The sequence below is a fragment of the Carcharhinus amblyrhynchos genome, chromosome 8 (genome assembly GCF_965287045.1).
Source record: "Carcharhinus amblyrhynchos chromosome 8, sCarAmb.v2.hapA, whole genome shotgun sequence".
Taxonomy (NCBI): Eukaryota; Metazoa; Chordata; class Chondrichthyes; order Carcharhiniformes; family Carcharhinidae; genus Carcharhinus; species Carcharhinus amblyrhynchos.
Genome location: NC_137331.1, coordinates 84,028,965 through 84,050,385, shown reverse-complemented (window position 1 = coordinate 84,050,385; position 21,421 = coordinate 84,028,965). Strand labels below are relative to the sequence as shown.

The 21,421-nt window shown below is 44.7% G+C and overlaps 1 protein-coding gene across 2 annotated transcripts in view; it reads left to right on the top strand.

The window, feature by feature from the left end:
* Positions 1 to 254: 254 nt before the first annotated feature.
* Positions 255 to 21,421, top strand: part of mmp16a (matrix metallopeptidase 16a (membrane-inserted)) — a 220,893-nt gene continuing 199,726 nt past the window's right edge. The window contains exons 1-2 of one of the 2 annotated variants that reach the window (XM_080194374.1): positions 442 to 515; positions 15,225 to 15,325. In XM_080194374.1, coding sequence (XP_080050500.1) covers positions 15,302 to 15,325 — 24 coding nt within the window. In that variant the 5' untranslated portion in view covers positions 442 to 515; positions 15,225 to 15,301. Of the gene's footprint in view, positions 516 to 15,224; positions 15,326 to 21,421 lie in introns of both variants that reach the window. The other variant, XM_080194372.1, reaches the window with a different exon arrangement.

Here is a 21,421-nt window from a genome sequence, read left to right as displayed (position 1 = left end):
ATTACACTTTGTCTATCTTCCCTGCCAAGAGACAGATAAATACAACGTCTGCATAATGAAGGGAGAGTGCCTGTGTCAGCCTCAGCTTACTGGCTTTTTCACCGTGATACAGCTCTGAGGGAGGACTGTGCCAGTTTGGAGAGGGTAGTTTGACAGGGAGTGCGCAGACTCGCTGGAGGTTCCCTGGACTGTTACACTCCAGTTCAGTGGTTGGAGCCAGTGAAATTGTTCAGGAGCGCTCCGCAGCCCACAGCTCTGGCGGCTCTCTCTCTCTCCAGCTCCCTGCCTCCCCCCTCTGATTCACAGTCTGCCCGCTGTCTCCAGCCACACACAAGCTCCCTTTACCAAATGAGCGGCTCCTGCTCTGAAAGATGGCAAACGGGTTCACCAAGCCTTTAGCCACACTGTACAAAGGAAGACAACTTGCCTTTCTATCTCCCGGTGCGATTTATTTGCAAACCTTGCTTTGGATTATTTGTTCCGTTTGCGGAGAGGAGCAGCCCTTCAGCGTGGAGGTAAGTTTTGGAGACTTCTTTTTTTCTGCTCTGGTTCCAGTATTAGATTTGAATTCGCTGACGCTCCCGTACAGTATGATACACACACACACTCACACACACTGCTGGGATCTCCATAAATTACTAAAGTAACAACTAAACACGTTTCTCCAGCTTTACAAATTGTGTATACTTGCTTAGAAAAAATGTTATTCCTTTAAAGAAAAAAGGATCTCGTGTAGAACAGTGTTCATTTGAGTACAACGATAGGCAGTTTATTGTAATTCTTAGAGGAAGGCAGTCTTATTGCATTGTGAAAGGACTTACTGGGAGAGATTTTTTATCCCCTGACTTGGTGTACGCCGCTTTCTTGAGCAGTTTTGTGGAGAGGGGGTTTTGTTGTTGACCAGTGTGTTTGAGGGGGGCCGGTTACCTTGTATTTAAGGCAGAGTTGAGGCAGCAGTGTGCCCCAGTCTCACTTGCCCGCTCCTCAGCCCCAGTGTCTTTGTGAGCCTTGCTCCTGGGCTTCTGACATTCCTCCAGTCGCTGTGTAGCAGCGCTCCTTCCCCAGCAGATTATTACGAGTTGGTCTGCCTTGCCCGGATTTCTGAAGCTTGCTTGCAGACATCAGAGGGAGACCAGTTGCCATTAGCACACATGTAACGGTGATGATTTAACTGGGCAAACTTTATTGGCTCCCTGCGGAACCTCTCTTTATGTTCCTGACTGAGTTCGTGAGACAAATGCCCCAGTTTACCCCTGCCAATGTTAGCAGCCCGGCCGCCCCCTTTACACCTCTTTCACCTTATACCCATCTGTTTTAAAAAAAATACACCCCAAGTTTGATAAATGGCCAAGTGACGGGTCACTTGCAGTTCAGCCCCCTTTCTTCCAGTGAGTTTCTGGTCGCACACACGGCGCTAGGATTTTGGATGGTTCCATCCAGATGCACCCTGTTAGGAGGTTCCGCCTTTCACTGCCTTTTCGCTTTGGTTTTGAGCGATGTATCTCTTTATTTCTCACCACCCGCCCCCCTCTCCCCGGATGGACTATTCAGACCATGAGGCTGGAGGTTGTATCCACCCTGCCCGGTATTGTGAGTGTGAAGCAGCGCTGCCAGCTGGAGTTACCTCTAAGAAAGAGTGAGCAGCAACCCCAGTGTGACTTTACAGGGACAGGCAGCATTTAGCAGTGTTTCCCAACATCGCCTTTATATTTGGCCGGTTTGACCATACAGTTGTAATGGAGGGTGAATCAGAACCCCCTCCCCCCGCCAAAGGAAAGTTAGATAGGATCTATTGAAGAATCTATTCGAATATATTGATATGCTCCTCCTCCCTCCCTCCCAATAAGTTTGGAGTTTTCAAATGTTAATGTCAAGAGCTGAATTTGGAGCATGGTAGTTTTGGAATAGCACTGTGTTTGAGATTGCTGAATTTGTCTTCACACATCGAAATTGATGCCGTTTTCATGGTTTATCAGTGACCACGTGAAAGGAAATTGAGATTGCTGGGTGTAGTAGGTATATAGATATATATAGCAGGCTTTTCCTCTCATTATAATCGCAGTCAGTAAATCTCTGCTAAGGTTGCTTTTCTGAGCATGAAAACATGATAATTGTAGGCATTCTCAGACAATAAATGGTTTGCATTTTCGGGGGGTGGGTGGAGGGGGATAAACCAGTCTGCAAGCACAAGTACATTTCTGGAGTGGGAGCTGGAATGGCCGGAGAGTGCATTGTGTTTAAGGAACCATCTCTTTTTCTGAGTGGAGGCAGGACAAAGTGAAGGCCCTCGGATACTTCAGTCCTGTCAAGCAACATGTTGTCAATGCTGCTTCTGCACTTTATTACAATTACTTATGTTCACTGAAAATAAATCTTTACTGACATGATTTGCACCATGCTAGCAATCAATTGTTGGTTTGTTTGCTTTTTCAGAGTACATGGTGTAAATCTGTGTCAGAAAGGAAATCAAAAGTGAGTAGCTGCCTGGTATGTGATTAACCAATACTGGCACCATGTTGCTGAGGCTGGCAGCTCAGCTTGGAGGCAATCCTGGAGGCTTGATCATGTGACGTGCTGATCACATGACCTGACTGGATTGCTATGGCACAGAAGGAAGCCATTTATTCCATGGCATCTGCACTGGCTCTCCAAATGAACATCAAGATTTAAAACAATACCCCTGCCTTTTCCATACCCAAGCGTATTGGCTTTGTGCAGCAACTGCTGTGCAAGAAGTTTCAATAACCAGGATCCCCCTGTGAGCTGGCAAAGACTGAGTGCAGAGAGAGGAAACTGAGGGTGGGAAGTGAGGAGATTCAATATAGGAAGAGTGTAGGAGGGAAGCGGTGAGTGTGGGAAGGAAGAGGGGGAGTGTCAAAGGGAAGAGGAGAGTGTGGGAGGGAAGGGGGGAGTGTGGGAGGGAAGAGGAGGAGTGTGGGAGGGAAGGGGGGAGTGTGGGAGGGAAGAGGAGGAGTGTGGGGGAAGAAGCGAGTGTGGACAAGGGAGAGGGAGAGTGTGGGTGGGGGAGAGTGTGGATGGAGGAGGGGGAGAGTGGGGGAGTGGAAAGTGTGGGTGGGGGAGGGGGAAACTGGGTGGGGAAGGGTTGGGAGTGTGGGTGGGGAATGGGGAGAATGTAGATGGGGAAGGTGAGAGTGTGGGCAGGGAAGGAGCAGTGTGGGTGGGGAATGAGGAAAAGTGGTGGAGGGGGAGACTGGGTGGAGAAGGAGGGTGGAGAAAAGGGAGACTGTGGGCAGGGAAGGGATGAGTGTGGGTGGGGAAGGGGGAGACTGGGCGGGAAAGGGGGGAGTGTGGGCGGGGAAGGGGGGTGTGTGGGCGGGGAAGGGGGGTGTGTGGGCGGGGAAGGGGGAGTGTGGGCGGGGAAGGGGGAGTGTGGGCGGGGAAGGGGGGAGTGTGGGCGGGGAAGGGGGGAGTGTGGGCGGGGAAGGGGGGAGTGTGGGCGGGGAAGGGGGGTGTGTGGGCGGGGAAGGGGGGTGTGTGGGCGGGGAAGGGGGGAGTGTGGGCGGGGAAGGGGGGAGTGTGGGCGGGGAAGGGGGGAGTGTGGGCGGGGAAGGGGGGTGTGTGGGCGGGGAAGGGGGGAGTGTGGGCGGGGAAGGGGGGTGTGTGGGCGGGGAAGGGGGGTGTGTGGGCGGGGAAGGGGGAGTGTGGGTGGGGAAGGGGGAGTGTGGGCGGGGAAGGGGGAGAGTGTGGGCGACGAAGGGGGAGTAGGTGGGAGGCCTGCCTCCTAGCTTCTGTCTCTCTTACCCAGCCTCCATGGCCTAAAGCAAACCACCCCCCCCCCCAAGCTACCGAGGGGACCGGTAGCCCATTGCAACCTCTTCCTGTCTGGACCAATCAACCGCTGTGATCCCTCCTGCCTGCACAGACTGATACCCCCTCCATCCTCCACCAATTGCACTGCAGAGTGCGCAGCTGTTTCTCAGCCCACCCCCCATCTCCCATTGCCCCCCCCCGCCCTCCCCCCCCCCCCCCTCAGTCTGGCCCTTTCCCCAGTAAGCACCACCCTATCAGGTTATGCCTCTTGGCACTGCCTGATGCCTGATGGGCAGTGCATTCTAGGCTGGCACTGCCAGGGTTCCAGGCTGGCACTGCCCAAATGGCACCATTCTCCTTGCCCCTGACCTCCCAGAGGGGTCTCAGTGGCCTTTGATTCTATCAGCAAGGCCATTACATCTGTACCCATTGCTGGGAACTGTGATTCTCGCTGAGAGAACTCTTCCCAACGAGGCCACAGAGGCATCCTAGGCTCGCTAATCACATGTAAAATATCTTAAAATGAGATTTGCATAATTTATTCAGCCTCACGCTGGAAATGGGCGCCAGACTGACCCCTGGATATCCAGGGCTGGTAAGATCTTGAGAGCAGAGAAATCGGGCATGAACCTGATTCCTCGGATCTCGCTCGATATTACTGGCTCATTCTGCCCATCAGCTGGTGAGGTGCAATGGCTAGATCTTCCCCCTCTGACCTCATCCCTCAGGATCTCAGTCTTTCTCCCTCAAGTCCCCATTTCCCACTTTTCATTCCCCGTCTCCATCTTGCCCCTGATCTCCAATGTGCATCTTTGCTCTTGATCCTCTTTCCTCAGCCGTCCCTTGATCCCCCATTCTCCTCACTCCCACCCACTCACGAGCCACCATCACCAACACCATCCCCCCGCACCCCCCCCCCCACGCGACCCCTGCTCTTGATCGCAGAGACCCCTTCAGATCCTCCCAACTTCAGAGCTCTCATGTTCCAAGACTCCCCTATTGGACATTTGCCAATCTTCAGCTCCTGGTTGTCTGGCCAATTGCTCTATGCGATTCTGGATCTCTGTGGTGATGGCTGAGCCAGGGGTTTCCACAGCTGCCATGATGTCATTGAGCAGGGGTTGAGGAATGAAGATAGTGGACACACTGATCTCCTGTGCGACTGGAGGAAGAGTTCAGAAGAGGCAGCCTTAATTCCAGTAAAGTCCCGGTCATTCAGGAAAGATTGGAAACTGCATGGTGGTATGGATTAATGCTGTTTTGTGGTGGCTTGTAACTTGCGCCCAGGCATCTGTCCATGCTGAAGGTTGAGGAGAGTTGCTTACCTTGTAACACTGGGCCTTTACCTTACAGTGATATCAGGCATTCAGGGGAATACAAGTACATTGCACATTTTCATAATTCTCCAGCAAGTCACTCCACAACAGCTACAGAGGTCTCGCAGCTACATAAGAACATAAGAAATAGGAGCAGGAGTAGGCCATCCAGCCCTTCGAGCCTGCCCCGCCATTCAATAAGATCATGGCTGATCTGTCGTGGCTCAGTTCCACTTTCCCGCCCTCTCCCCATAACCCTTAATCCCCTCTCTTATCAAAAACCCATCAACCCGTGTCTTAAAAATATTTAGCGAGGCAGCCTCCACCACTTCAACGGGCAGAGAATTCCAGAGATTCACCACCCACAAATTCACTCGGCTGTGGTACAACAGTTTGATGGGCTGAGTGGCCTTCATTGCTGCCCTAATAGCTTGATGATGCTGTGACAAGTATACTCTGAATCTATAAATTGGTTTGAGATTGCTCTTCACTTGCCATCGTGCTCTCAGTTGTCATTTTCCCACTTTTCTTCTTCTTTAATTTAAATGTCTGTTCATTATGTGAATGCTGTGGATGGGAGTGCTAGTGAGCGGTCTAGCTGCAGGTGGCACCATGGGCCAGCTAGAAAAATATCATACCTAGCATCCAAACCTGTTCACCATCTTAAAGAAATGAGGAGAGGGTCACTGCATAGTGATCAGGAGCAGGAACACTAAGATCAACCTCAGCATTAAATCACCATCTTTCATGGCGTATATGGGAGATTATACACCATGAATGTGTTGACAGAACTATGGGGGAACATCTGATAATTCAATAATTTTGTTTCTGGCACAGAAAGCCTGATGGTTGTAATGTAAATAACAGACATTAGATCACTGCAGGTTCCTCAGAGAATGGTACTTCTATTTTCACCTCTACATAACCAAAAGTTGAAACTTCTGACAGTCTTCTAGTGTAGATAGTGATCACAGATGGTGCATCAAAGATTGGTTATATGGGTTGTTTTGAGACTTGAGCACTCTCTCTGACACCTTGACTTTGCTTCTGCACCTTTCCAACCATATCTCTCTGTAATAACTTCAACAAGGCCCATGAGTTGGACCTGCTGGAATATGAGCTCTTAATTGAGGCTTGTTAAGGTTGTCCAATCAGGGAACTCTGGAGACATAATGTGGCGTACCCAGGTCACTGGCACTTGGGGGCAAATACTCTGTAGCAGAGCTTGAGTACCATTGTAAACAGATCAGTTTTGTTGAAGGGACGCCAGCCTCTCAGAAGTTACTTCACTTTTGATGTGTTTGGTGCCTTCCTGAATGGACCTTTTCCATTTTGGTGAGTCACAAGCCAGGGACTCCCATGAGTCAGTGGGCTCACTTGATCTCTTCAGCACTGCCTTGAGGACATCTCTACAGCTTGTTGCTCTTCTGGGAGTCTCCAGCAGATGGGGGGGGGGTGGGGGAGTAGTTGTATTGTCACTGAGCTAGCAATCCAGAGACCCAGGGTAATACTCTGGAGACCTTAGTTCAAATCCCAACATAGCAGATGGTGAAGTTTCAATTTTATTAAAAAACATGAAACCATTATTGTAAAAACCCATCTGGTTCACAAATGCCCTTTAGGAAAGGAATTTTGTTATGTGACTTCAGATCAACAGTAATTTGGTTGACTCTTAAAATAGCGTAGTGAGCCACTGGGTTACGTAGAAACTGGAAGCAGGAGAAGGCTATTTGGCCCTTTGAGCCTGCTCTGCCATTCATTATGATCATGACTGATCATCAAATTCAATATCCTGGTCACCACTCCACCCCACTATCCCTTGATCCCTTCAGCTGTAAGAACTGTATCTAATTTCTTCTTGAAATCTCACAATGTTTTGGCCTGAACTATTTTCTGTGGTAGTGAACTCCAAACATTCACCACCCTCTAAGTGAAGAAATTTCTCCTCACCTCAATTCTAAAAGGTTTATCCCTCAGCCTCAAACTATGTCCCGTATTTCTCAACTCCCCGAGTTCAAAGGCAACGAGGGATGGGCAATAAATGTTTTTTGTAAACAAGTCCAGGGGTATGGGGAAAAGGCAGGGGAATAGCACTAAGTCATTTAGAGAGCCAGTGCAGACATGTTGGGCCAAATGACATCTTTTTGTCCCATATCAATTTAGTCATTCAAATGCTTCTAGAGTCTGGTTTGAGGTAGATGAGCATCATGTCCTGCCCAGGAGAGCTGGTTTTGTATGATTAGTACCTCAATGCTGAGTAGGTTGGCTTGGGAGATGACCAGTTTTCTTGCCACTGGGTTTTGAAAAGGTATTGCTGATGGCACTTCTCCAGCGTTTTGAGGTGTCAGCTGTAGGCTGTCCAAGTCTGTGGTTTGAGATCCTGTTCCTCAAATACTCTTCTCCTCAGCCAGCCGAAGGCTGAGCTGGTACATTGGAGGTGATGATAAGTTTTGTCATCTATGTCTGCTTTCGTCAAGAGGAAGTTCCCAATATACAGAAAATGATCCACATTTTCCAGAATCTCACCTTTGATCTTAATCGAGGTATGTAATGAAAGGCCTGTTCTCTTGTATGCTTCGGAGAAGGAGTCGGCAATGAACATAAGAACATAAGAAACATAAGAAATAGGAGCAGGAGTAGGCCATCTAGCCCTTCGAGCCCACCCCACCATTCAATAAGATCATGGCTGATCTGTCTTGGCTCAGTTCCACTTTCCCGCCCTCTCCCCATAACCCTTAATCCCCTCTCTTATCAAAAACCCATCAACCCGCATCTTAAAAATATTTAGCGAGGCAGCCTCCACCACTTCAACGGGCAGAGAATTCCAGAGATTCACCACCCTTTGAGTGAAGAAGTTCTTCCTCAACTCCGTTCTAAACCGCCCCCCCCCCTTTATCTTGAGGCTGTGCCCCCTAGTCCTACTATCTTTTCTGAGCGGGAAGAGTCTCTCCACCTCTATCCTATCCATCCCATTCATCATCTTATACGTCTCAATGAGATCTCCCCTCATTCTTCTAAACTCTAACGAGTACAAGCCTAGTTTATTCAGCCTCTCCTCATAGCTCAACCCCCTCAACTCCGGCATCAGCCTAGTAAACCTCCTCTGCACTCCCTCCAAGGCCAAAATATCCTTGCGTAAGTACGGCATCCAAAACTGCACACAGTACTCCAGCTGCGGCCTCACCAATGCTCTATACAGCCGCAGCAAGACCTCCCTACTTTTATATTCAATCCCCCTCGCTATGAAGGCCAGCATCCCATTCGCCTTCCTGACCACCTGCTGCACCTGCAAGCTGGGTTTTTGCGACTCACGCACAAGGACCCCGAGGTCCCTCTGCACCGTCGCCTGCTGCAGCTTTTCGCCCCGTAAGTAATAATCCTTCCTACCATTATTCCTACCAAAGTGGACCACCTCGCACTTACCAACATTAAATTCCATTTGCCAGTTCCTGGCCCATTCGCTCAGCCTATCTAGATCCTTCTGCAGACTCTCCACACCCTCCGCACAATTTGCCGTTCCACGAATCTTGGTGTCATCAGCAAATTTTGACACCATACACTCGGTTCCCTCCTCCAGATCATCTATATAAATGCTAAATAGCTGAGGCCCCAGCACTGACCCCTGGGGCACTTCACTAGTCACCATCCACCAATCCGAATAGCACCCATTGACCCCCACTCTCTGCCTCCTATTTGACAACCAATCCTCTATCCACGCGAACACCCTACCCCCAACTCCATGTCCCCTGACCTTCTGCAATAACCTCTTGTGACCTGGAGCTCAGTTTCTGAATGAATGTCACATGCTTCAACTGCATAATGGAGCACAATGACCAAAGCTGGAGTGTCTTTGGTTTTGACTGGGTAGTTTGCTGTGGGTGAGGTGCAGTATTGCAGTGAGGAAAATGGAAATAAGGGTTGGTATGATGAGACATACTTGTTTAACCCCACTCTTCATTGAGATGGGATCTGTGCTGCTTCCATTGGCGAGGATTACAGCTTGTATATCATCAAGGGGTAGCGAGAGGATGGTGACAAATTTATGAGGACAGCCAAATTAGACGAAGATACTCCACAAACCTTGATGTTTGACAGAGTCAAATATTTTTTGTGAGGTGAAAATGCATGATTCTTTAGTTAAAGGAGACCTGTCTTCCTTCTTGAATATGTTCACAGTCAGGGTTCCCCTGAGATCTCCTAGCATCCCTCTCTCCAGATGAGGGATGTGAGGCTGTGCAGCTGTTACATGTGTGTATTTTGTGTTTCAGAATGTCAGAAGGGATTTAATCTATTCCAGAGGTTTTTGTTTGCTTTTCAGCTGTCAAATCGTTTTTTGACTTTGTTGCAGGTGAAGACTGAATCAGAGGGAATTGAGGAGTGGAATTAAGGGCGTTCAAATTGAAGACAGGTTCTCGGCTGAGGAGGTTTTCAAATGTTCTGTTCAGAAAGCGCAGACTGCCTCCCTGCCTTTTATGAGGTCCCCTCCATGTTTGGCTCTCGGTTGGAGGGCCCTTGTGGCTTGGCCCACAGATCGTCTTGGACAGTGCTGAAGAAACTGTGTACATTGTTTGTCGCTGAGTTTTTGGATCTCCGTGCTATTTCTCCCCCATTATTTGTTCTTTATATCAAGAGTTTTATGCTGTGTCGCTGCCTTCAGCCACCTGTAGGATTGTTGGTGTGGTGAAGTTTCCAGTATGCGTATGCCTTTTATTCCTTGGTCATTTCCATCAAACTGTCATGATGGTTCATGGTAGAGAAAGCAAGGATCTCTTCACAGGTCCCTGTTATGGTGAATTTTAGGGTCATCCAGACACTGTGGGACACTATAGCTCCTGGTGGTTGGCGATCAAGAGGTTGGAAGCAAGGTGTTGGGTAAAAAGGGCTGTGTTAGTCAAATGTTTCAGGCCTTTGATGCTAAATTTTCTGCCTGCATTTCCTCTGTTGCCTCCTTTGTTTGTGGGCCAGGCTGATGCGAGATGGTACATCAGATAAGGTGGCAATTGATCTAGCAATTTCCTGTACCTGTTGTGGCATGGATAATGTGGACATCTCTGCAGTTGCTTGCTTGGACAATGGCACAAGTGTAAGTGTTTGGAACATGGATATTACCATGAGGTTTTGTGTTTGTCTCCTGAGTCGAACAGGATGTGGGTTATGATAACATCGTGTTTGAAACATTAGGTCAGGAGGAAGCCTGCATTGGAGTTTGCTTTTCCTATTCCATCCTCGCCAATCACACCCTTCCAGAGATTTGCATCCTTTCCAATTCTGACATTGAAATCTCAGAGGAGGATCACTTACTGGGACTGAGGCTTGGGATTGCTCAAGGCAGGTGTAGAATACCTCCTGGTCCCCAGCTGTTACCTCAGGTGTAGGAATGTATGTGCTTTTGACATTGGCTGATTCCTTGTTAGAAGGAGCCAGGCAATCTATGTAATAAGCCTGCAGAGGCAGGAGTCCCTTCACCAAAATCCCTTTATTTACAATTCTAACAGCAGTACACAGAGTGCTTTCCATTAGCAGTCTATCTCCAGGGAACTGACACTCCTAATTAAGTTTAAGGCAAAGACTCCCTAATTGGTCCATCAATTGGATCCTTAATCAGGGAGATCTTTTTGTGATTTTTTTTACATCTTTTTGTGGCTCCTTAATCAGTGAGTTCATGCTCCAATAGGCCAACCTCAATGGCCTGACAATGTCATTGCAGTCCAGTTACAGGGTGGGGTCACTAAGGTGCCAGGTAGAGTACACCCTTTGGTGTTGTAATTCTACTGGAAGTTCCTTTCATAAAAAAGGTATATCCACTGCGTTGTTCCTTCAGTACACCTCCTTCTGCACATTGTTTCCCACTTAGGATGTCAGTGTCGATGTTGAGGCACCTTGAAGGGGAGAATGATCACCCCAGCTAGGGTAGAGTCAGTGATCAGGGTAGGCAATGAGGTTCAGCTGAGGCATCACCTGATGCAATTTTTCAAAGCCAACTTGGCCCTTTGGCTAAGATGAAGCATCAGATCAAGCTGAAGATGTTGCAATGCCATCTTGGATCTTGTTTGTCTCTCTTGTGGGGTCAATGAATTGGATTCAATTTGAATTTGGTTTTCTGGATGAAATAAAAATTTGAAAAAGAAAGCATCTTTGCATTTCTGAGCTATGGTGACAGTTACATCTCAGGTCTGCCACCCATTGGGGTCGGCCATGAGCGTCCTGACATTCCAGGTCCCAGACCTGATTTAGATGAGTGGAAGATGCCTGTGCATTATTTTCTTTTCACATGGGGTGGTCATTGCACAACAACTACCACATAGTGTGGAAATAGCATGCTCGTAGTCCAATTTCCAGAGGGTTCAAAGATGAGTGGAGACCAGGTTCTGCTGCGAAACAATGATCTGTGTAAGATCATGCAGATGTGCGTCTTTTTGACCAGTCAAACAGGACAACTGTCCGATCCCTAATAATGACATAAAACAGGAGATCAGGGTGTTTTTATCAGTAATTTGTAGAAGTTTTACCTTTTATCAATAAAACTAAAGATTGCATGTTTTTGTACAAAAAAGTTTACAAATAAAGATGTCACTCTTAATGAAAATGCCCCAAAGATTACTTTTGACATTACTATTGCTTATTCAATATTTCCATTCATTATTAATATGGAATCATGGAGATTTCTTTATTGGCACTTCTCTTGCCTTTCTGTAGGAACATCTTTAGTTGTATTCTACTAAATGCGCATGGAAACATATTCAAATTAAATTATATTAATCAGGATGATAGGACTAAAAATATTGCCATATGGTGTGTTCTTCAGGGTCTAAAAAGTGGCACATGAATTGATTCAAATATCATTGGTTCTGACGCTAGAAACATAAAGCATTGCAAAATCTTTTTGTTTACTTTCCTTTCTTCAGTGGTTTATCTGATTTCTAATCTCATTAAAAATAAATGGTAAACAGATTGTCCCTTTGCAATTCAGGTACAATTCCTATCAGTATAAATTGGGGCAATATTTAGGTTATGACAAGGTGGCTGGAATCTTACTGGCTTGCCCGCCCCAATTCCTGGCACGGACGAGGCTTGCAGAATTTTCCATTGGTCTCGGGCGGGATTGTACAAAACTCGGGCAGACATGCTGATAAAATTCCACCTGGTGTCTCACATTTTACTGAACTGACTGGTAATGTTAAAACATTTAAAGTTATGTCACACCTTCAGGCTCAAATGTCAAACTTAACTGACCAGAAATGGACTTGGGTGAAATAAGCATTAAGTAGAAAGACCACTTTTGTGGGAAATTAGATAGAATATCACTCTTGGGATTGCTGAAGTGATTGATAGTCAATCTAGAAATCCATCCGGCTGTGTTCTTCCATTATTCCTCAATGGAAGAGGAACATGCTTCATGGCAAATGTAAGACATCAAAAGGTATGTTTTTTGGCAAAATTGCTCATTCTGAGGAGCTATTCATGAACATATAGTAACCTGGAGAGAAGGACAGCCCCAAGTCAATGTGTAGTGAAATTGTAAGCGCTTAAGTAAATGCTTTATGATGTTTCTGCTCAGAGACTGGAGCAATTTTTCTTCCTTGATTGTTATATTTAGAGATAGCGGTGATAACTCTTTCATACTCATACTATTGAAGAATTTCAATTATTTTGAATGGAAATTCACTCTCAGTTTCAATGGCTTTGAGTGAGAAACAGGCACCATAATGGGAGTTGTTCAAGTTATTTTTGCAAGTGAGAAATAGGATTGGATATATTTTAGTGTCATGAATCCTAAATTTACTTTAATGTCATTTTATTTTGACTATTTGTCGAAATTGTTAGTTAATGCGTTCAGTAGGTGGCGCAGAACGTTAGTGTTGAGGAATGGGTTTTTCATCCTTCTCTGCATCTACACCTTGTCCCCGTTCCCACTGCAAAATGTTGTGCCCAGTGTCAGCATTGGACATTCTCAGCTCAGGAATGGATGTACAGTGAAGCACCCTGACTCTTCTTCAACAGTATACTTCAACATTTTTATTCTTTTCCACATTTGCGTTTGCCTGAATACTCCTTTTTGACTTAGCAGCCATTCTCATTAGATAGTATGGGGCAGAATTTTCCAGAAAAATGGCAGAGTATTAGGTGCAGTCAGAAAACTGGTATGTTTCTCTCCAAGATTTTGTCACACTTAGCCATTTTCTTTGGAGGGGGACGTGTTTTGCACCAAAATTGTAAGGGGGGAACGACACTGGCAAGCCAGGCTTCACAGAGATCGACCCAAACTCAACTTGAATTAAAAGACTCTGATCTCCACCCACCTCTGCATGGACTTTAGGACCCCCTCTCCCCGCCCACTGCAAACATAGGAACCCACCCATGGAATGCTGGCTTGGGGCCCTCTTAATAGGTCTCTGTCCCCCTCAGGCCTTTGCACTGCTAACCTGGCAGTGCCAAATTGGCAGTGTCAACCTGGTTGACACTGCCATGATGCCGGGGTTGTGCCAGGTACTACATTGCCATGCCCCCTACCATCTGGGGGGCTAAAATGGCCTCTGAGTCCCCCCAGCATGTTCATCATCTCTGGCGTCCGTTTGTAGAGATTAGTAATGATTCCCGCCAATGTTTTGTCAGGCTGGAGGGTCGGGACATTTGATATTAGCTTCCCATCCATTCACTCTGTCTACATTTCCTGCTGCCTTGGCAAAGCAGCCAGCATAATTAAGGATATTCTGTCTTCCACCTTCTTCTGTTGGGAAAAAGATACAGAAGTCTGAGGTCATGTACAAACCGACTCAAAAACAGCTTCTTCCCTGCTGCTGCCAGACTTTTGAATGGACTTACCTTGCATTAAGTTAACCTTTCTCTACACCCTAGCTATGACTGTAACACTACATTCTGCGCTGCCTCATTTCCTTCTCTATGAATGGTATGCTTTGTACAGCGTGCAAGAAACAATACTTTTTGCTGTATGTTAATATATGTCACAATCACATCAAATCAAAAGATTCAACATTAACTCAATTTTGAATATGTAAGTACATCTAAATGAATGGTAATTCTGTCAGTGATCTGTCTCAGGCATAAACCTGATTATGTCTGCTGGGAGGGCCCAGGGATATTGCAAACTGTTTTGTGCCTGACGTGAATCCTGTTTCAGGTCTATCCCAGGATAGTATGATTGGCATCGGACACAACGCAGCCAGAAAATTACCCCCCAGCTTTCGCAACTAGCGTGCCACTGCAGAGATGTGCACAAGAGACTCATAGAGTCATCAGATTCTGGAGGATTCCATTTTAACAGTTTGAGTGAGACTTAAGGCTGATCCCACGAGAAAACCCTTTATTTTCAGAATCATTGAACGGAGCCTTTTTAATTGAGTGTTTCTGTTCTCGTTAGAATCAGATGTTATATTATTTGAATTTCAAGTCATTTCTGCTTGGATTTTGCAGATGTGCCACCTGAAGCGAGTGCTGCAAGTGTTAGTTTCATAGGCATTGAGATCTAAGTAGTCAGATAGAATTACAGTTGCGGCTTATTATTGCTGTGAACAACCTTTCATTGCCTGATTATTCACTAGTTTTGCTTTAGAGGCTAAGAGGCCTTTAAACTTTTGAAGTGTGCAAAGCTATCTTTCCAGACAAATCTTAGTCAAGATGATTTTTTTTATCATTTATCATGATCCATACTGCTGAGAAGGCTTTGAGAAATAGGTCACGCTATAAGATATCCCTAATTCAGAGCTGTCATCATTCAACTGATAAGTTTCATCAAAGTGCTACTGCCCATCTCAAAGAATTAAGGCAGTTCTTTGTTTTTAACAATGACATGTATCGTAAATTGAACCACACTTTCTTGTTGCAATGCTTTGCAGTGGCGCAGGTAGTTTTTCAGCTGAGGCCTGGATGATAGCATGATCCATGGAGAGGTGAGGACCCAGTAAATAGATTTTCAGAGGGAAATGCTGTCATTAAGGATGGAATTGAATTATCAATAGAGAAAAGAGAGCCAAAAAAGGTTTCCACGACGCCTGTGATCCCCTCAGAGATAAATCAAACCCAATATAAAGCATTTTATTGTTTAAAGATGTTGTAACTAATTTTAAAATGTTAACGTTGAAAATAAGTTGCCTTGTTTATTTCGACCCAAATGTGTAGGTAGTCACAGCCTGGAACTGGATTGTGACAGAATAATAGGCAGGTTGCTACAATCAATAACAGGCTACAGAGTATTGATGCTGCAGAGTTATGGGGCTGTTGTAAGTACAAAATGTTAATAGCTAATTTCATTGTTTAGCCCACATATTATTAGAATATTATATGTGTTGGGGGAGTAGCAACTTATGATTCCTGGGGGCTTGGTACTGAGAAAAATCCAAATCTAACACCGCAGCAGTCATATTAGTTTTGGTAATATTCAACTAATAATGTGCACAACAAAATTGCAAGGGTCTTAACAATGGACTGTTGTCATTATGATCACTTACTTCTGGATTAACTCCAGTTTCTGTCAGGCAAGTGTTTGAGAACCCACTAACCTTCTTGTTAATGCCATCTTTCAGTCTGTAGATTTCTTACAGTGAAAATTAATTCATTTTAAGTGACCAAATTTTAAGCAGTCAGGATTCTAGCCCCAGGATGTGTTAATATTCTCTAACCTAAATGTAATATAATCACACCTCACTTGAGTAGTGATAATTGCCTGAAGCACATGCTCAATTTCTGAAGGAGAATGGTGCAGCTTGATTAGGGATGTCATAAAATGCAAGCTGTCCTGATGTCATGTTAGACTCAACCATAGTTTGTGGGGGTGTTCTGGAATCATTATGTGGTTAACAGGTTAAAATGAATAATTAGGATTGAGTTCCAAAGACTGAAACTGAAGTACCAGTAATGGACTGTGTGTGCGCTGCCCCTTCCAACCGAGGATAGCCTGGATGATAGACGGGCTAGACCTTTGGTCTTGTCCTTCAGTTGTTCGACCTGTGCTCAATTTGGCAGGCATACACAGGCATGGCCATTAGTGTTCAAATAATTGCTGGCAAACAAAATAAAGCACTGCTTTTGATGTGAGCCACAGAACTGAAATTAAAAACTATCATTCATGCCAGTGAAAAATCACTTAGAGGGTCAGTGCTCTTTTGCAAGATGCTCTTAAAACATATCTCCTTTGGGAAATGCAGTGTTCCTGTTAATATTAACACCCCATCTCATTCACATGTAAGACCATTTTGGTCATGTATTAGAAAGAAAGGTCATTAAAGTCAAAACACTACCTGAAGATTCAAAATGCAGCAGTAGACTTAATGTAGAATTAAATTATCTTTGGTACCATAAATATCTTCAGCCCTCTGAGATCACCACATAGAGCCATAGAACTTTTACAGTGCAGAAAGAGGCCATTCAGCCCATCAAGTCTGCACTGACTTGCTGAGCATTCCAACAGAATCTCTCCTCCACCCTATCCTGGTAATTCTGCAAATTTACCATGGCTAATCCATCTAATCGACACATCTTTGGACACTAATGGGCAATTTAGCATGGTCAATCCACCTAACCTGCACACCTTTGGACTGTGGAAGGAAACTAAGCACCCGGAGGAAACACATGAAGACACAGGGAGAATGTGCAAACTCCACACAGACAGTGACCCAAGGCCGGAATTGAACTCGGGTCCTTGGTGCTAAGAGGCAGCAGTGCTACCCACTGTGCTGCCAATCCTCCAATTCTGACATTTTGAGCATTGACAGTTTTATTTAATCCACGATTCCCGGCTCTACTTTCAGCTACCTTGGCCCTAATCTTTTGGAATTCTGTCCCTAAACCTCGCTACCTCTTTTATTATCCTTTAAAGCACTCCTCAAACCTACCTCTTTGACCAAGATTTTGCTCTTTGGCCTACTGTCTCCTGAGGTATCAGTATTACATTTTGTTAGATAATGCTCTGTGAAGTGCCTTGAGATAGTTTACTACACATGTTAAAGGCACTATATAAATGCAAACAGTTGTTACTGAGATGGAGTTTCCACCAGGGTTACAGCTACCAATTCTATGTTTTTTTTTGAAAGGGCTAACCTCAACATATTTTAAGTGAGCCAAGAGTAGGGTTGAATGATAAGTCTCATTGAAAGAAAAGTGTAGATTTGAAGGCCTAAATGGTAGTTTTGAACTATCTGTTAGCCTGGCTAAAATCACAAACTCAGCATGGACTATGAGCTGAACTTGGAAACTTTTGCTCTGTTCCCCAAAATAGTAACTTTATCCATTTAACTATCAGTAAAGCTAATTGTTCCTCTTTGACAAGCTGGCACAAGCACAGCAGCTTTGTAGGTTCCTTGGTAAAACCTCTTCTGTATAATTGTGAGTCTGAACCTACAAACTCTTCTTGCAGGGGCATATTGGAAACTTTAGTGTTTGGAAACTGAACATTGACAAACTAGAAAATCCAGGAATGTAGTTTTAACCTTGTGCTGTATTATAATTGAAATGGAATTCATTTTACTAATGTGTATTTTGTTGCCTATGTTTTGATATACAAAGTATTTTCCTTTACTGAGGCCACTAAATGTAATAAATATAAACACAATAGCCCCATCGACTGAATCCATGGAACTAAACATTTAGGCCTGATCCAGTGCACTGCCATTAAACCCGTGGAAGTTCATGCCAATTTTCTTTATAGCTTGCTTTCTTTTTGTAACATTGCCTGTGTATCAGTGCAGTATCTTTCCTCTACTGCTACCAAGATATTCACTCAGGAACTCACATGCCACTAAGCAGCGTCCAAGAAGCAGACTAAAAGTCAAAGCAAAACTTCGTAGACTTTTCCATTTCCCATGTGTATTTCAAAATGAAATAGAGAATTTGTGCAAAAACGAAAAAATTGCTTGAAGGGTTCAGTTGATATACTCCAAGACCATATGGAGAGAGAAAGTGTTATTAGATACTTTCATCATGGCTTGATGGAAAAGAAGGTCATGTCTTAACAATGTAACTCGACTTTTTGAGGAAGTTACTAGCTTTATGGATGTAACAGCAATCACTGAACTTCAAAGTCATTCCTTATAGGGGAAGCGCTTTGGCATGTTTCGGAGTGACATGAAGCGGTGTTTTATATACAAAATTCTTTATTAGTGGGGCAGGCTTGCTTAGATGTTTCTAAGTCAGACAAAACACATTATACAAATGGAAATATTTTCTTTCCATTTCTGTTGGAGCATTACTTTATAGATGTGATATTGTTGCCAGTGTATTTTCCATGTGATTTTGCATTTTATGACAATATTAAGGAGTGTTTACACTCTGATACTGAAGTCAAATCAAAATTAATTTAGCAGACAGAAATGCCAACTTTTAAAGGACAATATACACTGTTTTTGCATACATATACATTAGCCTAAGTGTTCACAGTCAAAACTGGGAAGAAAAATCCCTCTACATTGTTAAGACATGACCACCTGTCTGCCAGTCTGGATTCAGAAAAGATACCTTTGATATGCTGACCACTACCAGTTCCCCACTATCAATTTCACTGGCGTTATCTTAATGGATAAAGTTTGAACAGAAAAGTCATGTTTGTGTTTGAAGTGCATATAGTGGAAATATTACCTCAGCAGAACTGGATGAAGTGTAATAGGCCCTGGGAATGGAAAGGGTGCATGCTGACAATTTTGATGGTAAGTACAATTCATGCCATCACTAAACAGCAGTCACACTTAGCACCTCAGTATCTGAACTGGATTTTGTAGTGGAGAATGACATGTCTTTTATTATTCAGGATGACCTTGGCACTGGCCTGTTGCCTTCAGTTGGGTCTGTGTGCAATGCTGAATTATTTAAACATATTGTGGGGGATGGGGGGGGAACAAATCGCACCAATGGTCCAATGAGTAATTGTAGAGAGCCCCAGGATGACATCGTAATGACTTGACTGGAGTCAGGTTCCCAGCGATCTCATCTGTTTAGTCTGGATATTGTGGCTCCAATTTGAACATGCATGTTTTACACAATTGCACAGCGCTGAGCGGAATGGTTGATGGCTTGCAATGTTTTCCAAAAAAAAAAATCCCTTTCCTAGCATTTCTGTAGATTTGTCACTTTAATAGTGTCATAGAAAGTTAAACTGTTTTGTAATTTAAAATTTTTTTGCTGAGAATCTGTGTAAGGTTTTCTACAAATATTAAGTCCATGACACTGTAGAGAAGACAGTCTATCAAGAAGGAGTATTACCGTCCCTAGAGGCTGAAGACAAAAGAAAAGGTAAATGTCACTGTATTTGTGCCAAGAGCCATATTCAACAGAAACTGAAAAGTTCCCAGCTGATTTAACATAGATCTAGTCTTTGTTACTTAGTTTAACTCTTTCAGGGCTGCTATTGTTCAGCATCTTTTAACAGATCAAACAACTAGTCAGAAGGTGAATGGGATGATAATAAGGGAGGTGATGGCACAGCGGTACTGTCATTAAACGTGTAATCCAGAGACCCAGGATGATGCTCTGGGGACCTTTGTTTGAATCCCACAAGGATAGATGGTGGAATTTGAATTCAATTTTTAAAAAAGTGTAATATCTATTAGTGTAATGATGATCATTAAACCATTGTCAATTGTCATAAAAACCCAACTGATTCACTAATGCCCTGTAGGAAAGGTAATCTCTCGACCTTGCCTGGTCTGGCTTACATGTGACTCCAGGCCAATAGCAATGTGATTTACTCTTTAGCAAGCCATTTAATTGTGTCAAACCACTTTTTAATAATTTGTAAACAAAGGAATAAAACTGGACAGACCATTTGACATTGACTGAGGTCAAACATGGGCAAGGGAACCTCTTGCTGATTACCATGAATCAGCTGCTGAATCAATACTCCTCCATGTTGAACACCCATTGAACAACTGAGAGGGACAACAGTGCAGAATGTACGCAGGGTCTTCAATGTTTGTCACCAAGACTGGTAGCACCATCACAGACTAAGCGCTAAAGGACAGAGCTGTTAGACTGGGTCTGCGGCAGGTGGTAAGAGAACCAACAAGAGGGAAAAACATACATGAACTCACTCTTACTAACTTATTTTTTGCAGCTGTAGCTGTCCATGGCTGTATCAGGATAAGTGACCAATGTATGGTTTTTGTGATGATGAAGTCCCATCTTCACATTGAGGATACCCTCTATCATGCTGTGTGGCAGTACCACTGTACTGAATAGGATAGACTTCAGACAGATATAGCAACTGAAGACTGAGCATCCATGAGGCGCAGCAGCAGAATTGTACTCCACCACAACTTATAACCTCGTGGCCTGGCATTATCCCACTCTACTGTTGCCACCAAGCCAGGGGATCAAGCCTAGTCCAATGAAAAGTGTAGGGGGGCATGCCAGGAGCAACATCAGGCAAAATAAGGTGTCAACTTGGTAATGCTGCAAAACAGGACTATGGGTGGCATAGTGGTTAGCACTGCTGCTTCACAGCTCCAGGAACCCGGATTCAATTTCAGTCTTGGGTGAATGTGTGGAGTTTGCACATTCTCCCCATGTTTGTGTGGGTTTCTTCTGCGTATTCCGCTTCCCCCTTACAATCCAAAGATGTGCAGGTTTGGTGGATAGGCCATGCTAAGTTGCTCCTTAAATTATTTAGATTAGCCATGGGAAAGGTGTGGTATGGGTAAGGCGGGGGAAAAGGACTGAGTAAAATACTCTGTCAGAAAGTCGGTGCAGATATGATGTGCAGAATGGCCTCTTCTTCACCGTAGGGATTCTACTTGTGTGCCACATAGCCTCAACATCAAGTGATAGATAGAGCTAAGTGATCCCACAGCCAACAGATGATATCTCCTGATCTCATTATGGCATTGGTTCAAACAAGGATAAAACAACTAAACTCCAGAGTGAGGAGAACTAGTGACTGCCCTTTTCATCAAGGTAGCAGTTATCTAGGGTCAAGTCGATTGTAGCAAAACGGCAGTCAGTGAGAATTAGTGGAAAGCTCTCTGCTGGTTGGAGTTATACCTGGCACAAAGGAAGATGGTTGTGGTTGTTGGTGGTCATTCATTTCAGCTCCAAGGCATCACAGCAGGAGTTCTTCGGTATGTCCTGGTCCAACCATCTTCAACTACTCCATCAATGACCTTCTTTCCATCATGAAATCAGAAGTGGGGATGTTTGCTTCTGACTGCACAAATGTTCAGCACCATTCATGACTCCTCAGATAGTGAAGCGGTCCAAGTCCACATGCAGCAAAACCTGGACAATATCCATGCTTGGGTTTACAAGTGACATTTGTGCCAGTGCCAGGCAATGACTATCTCCAACAAGGGGAGATCTAACCATCACCCCTTAACATTCAATGATATTACCAT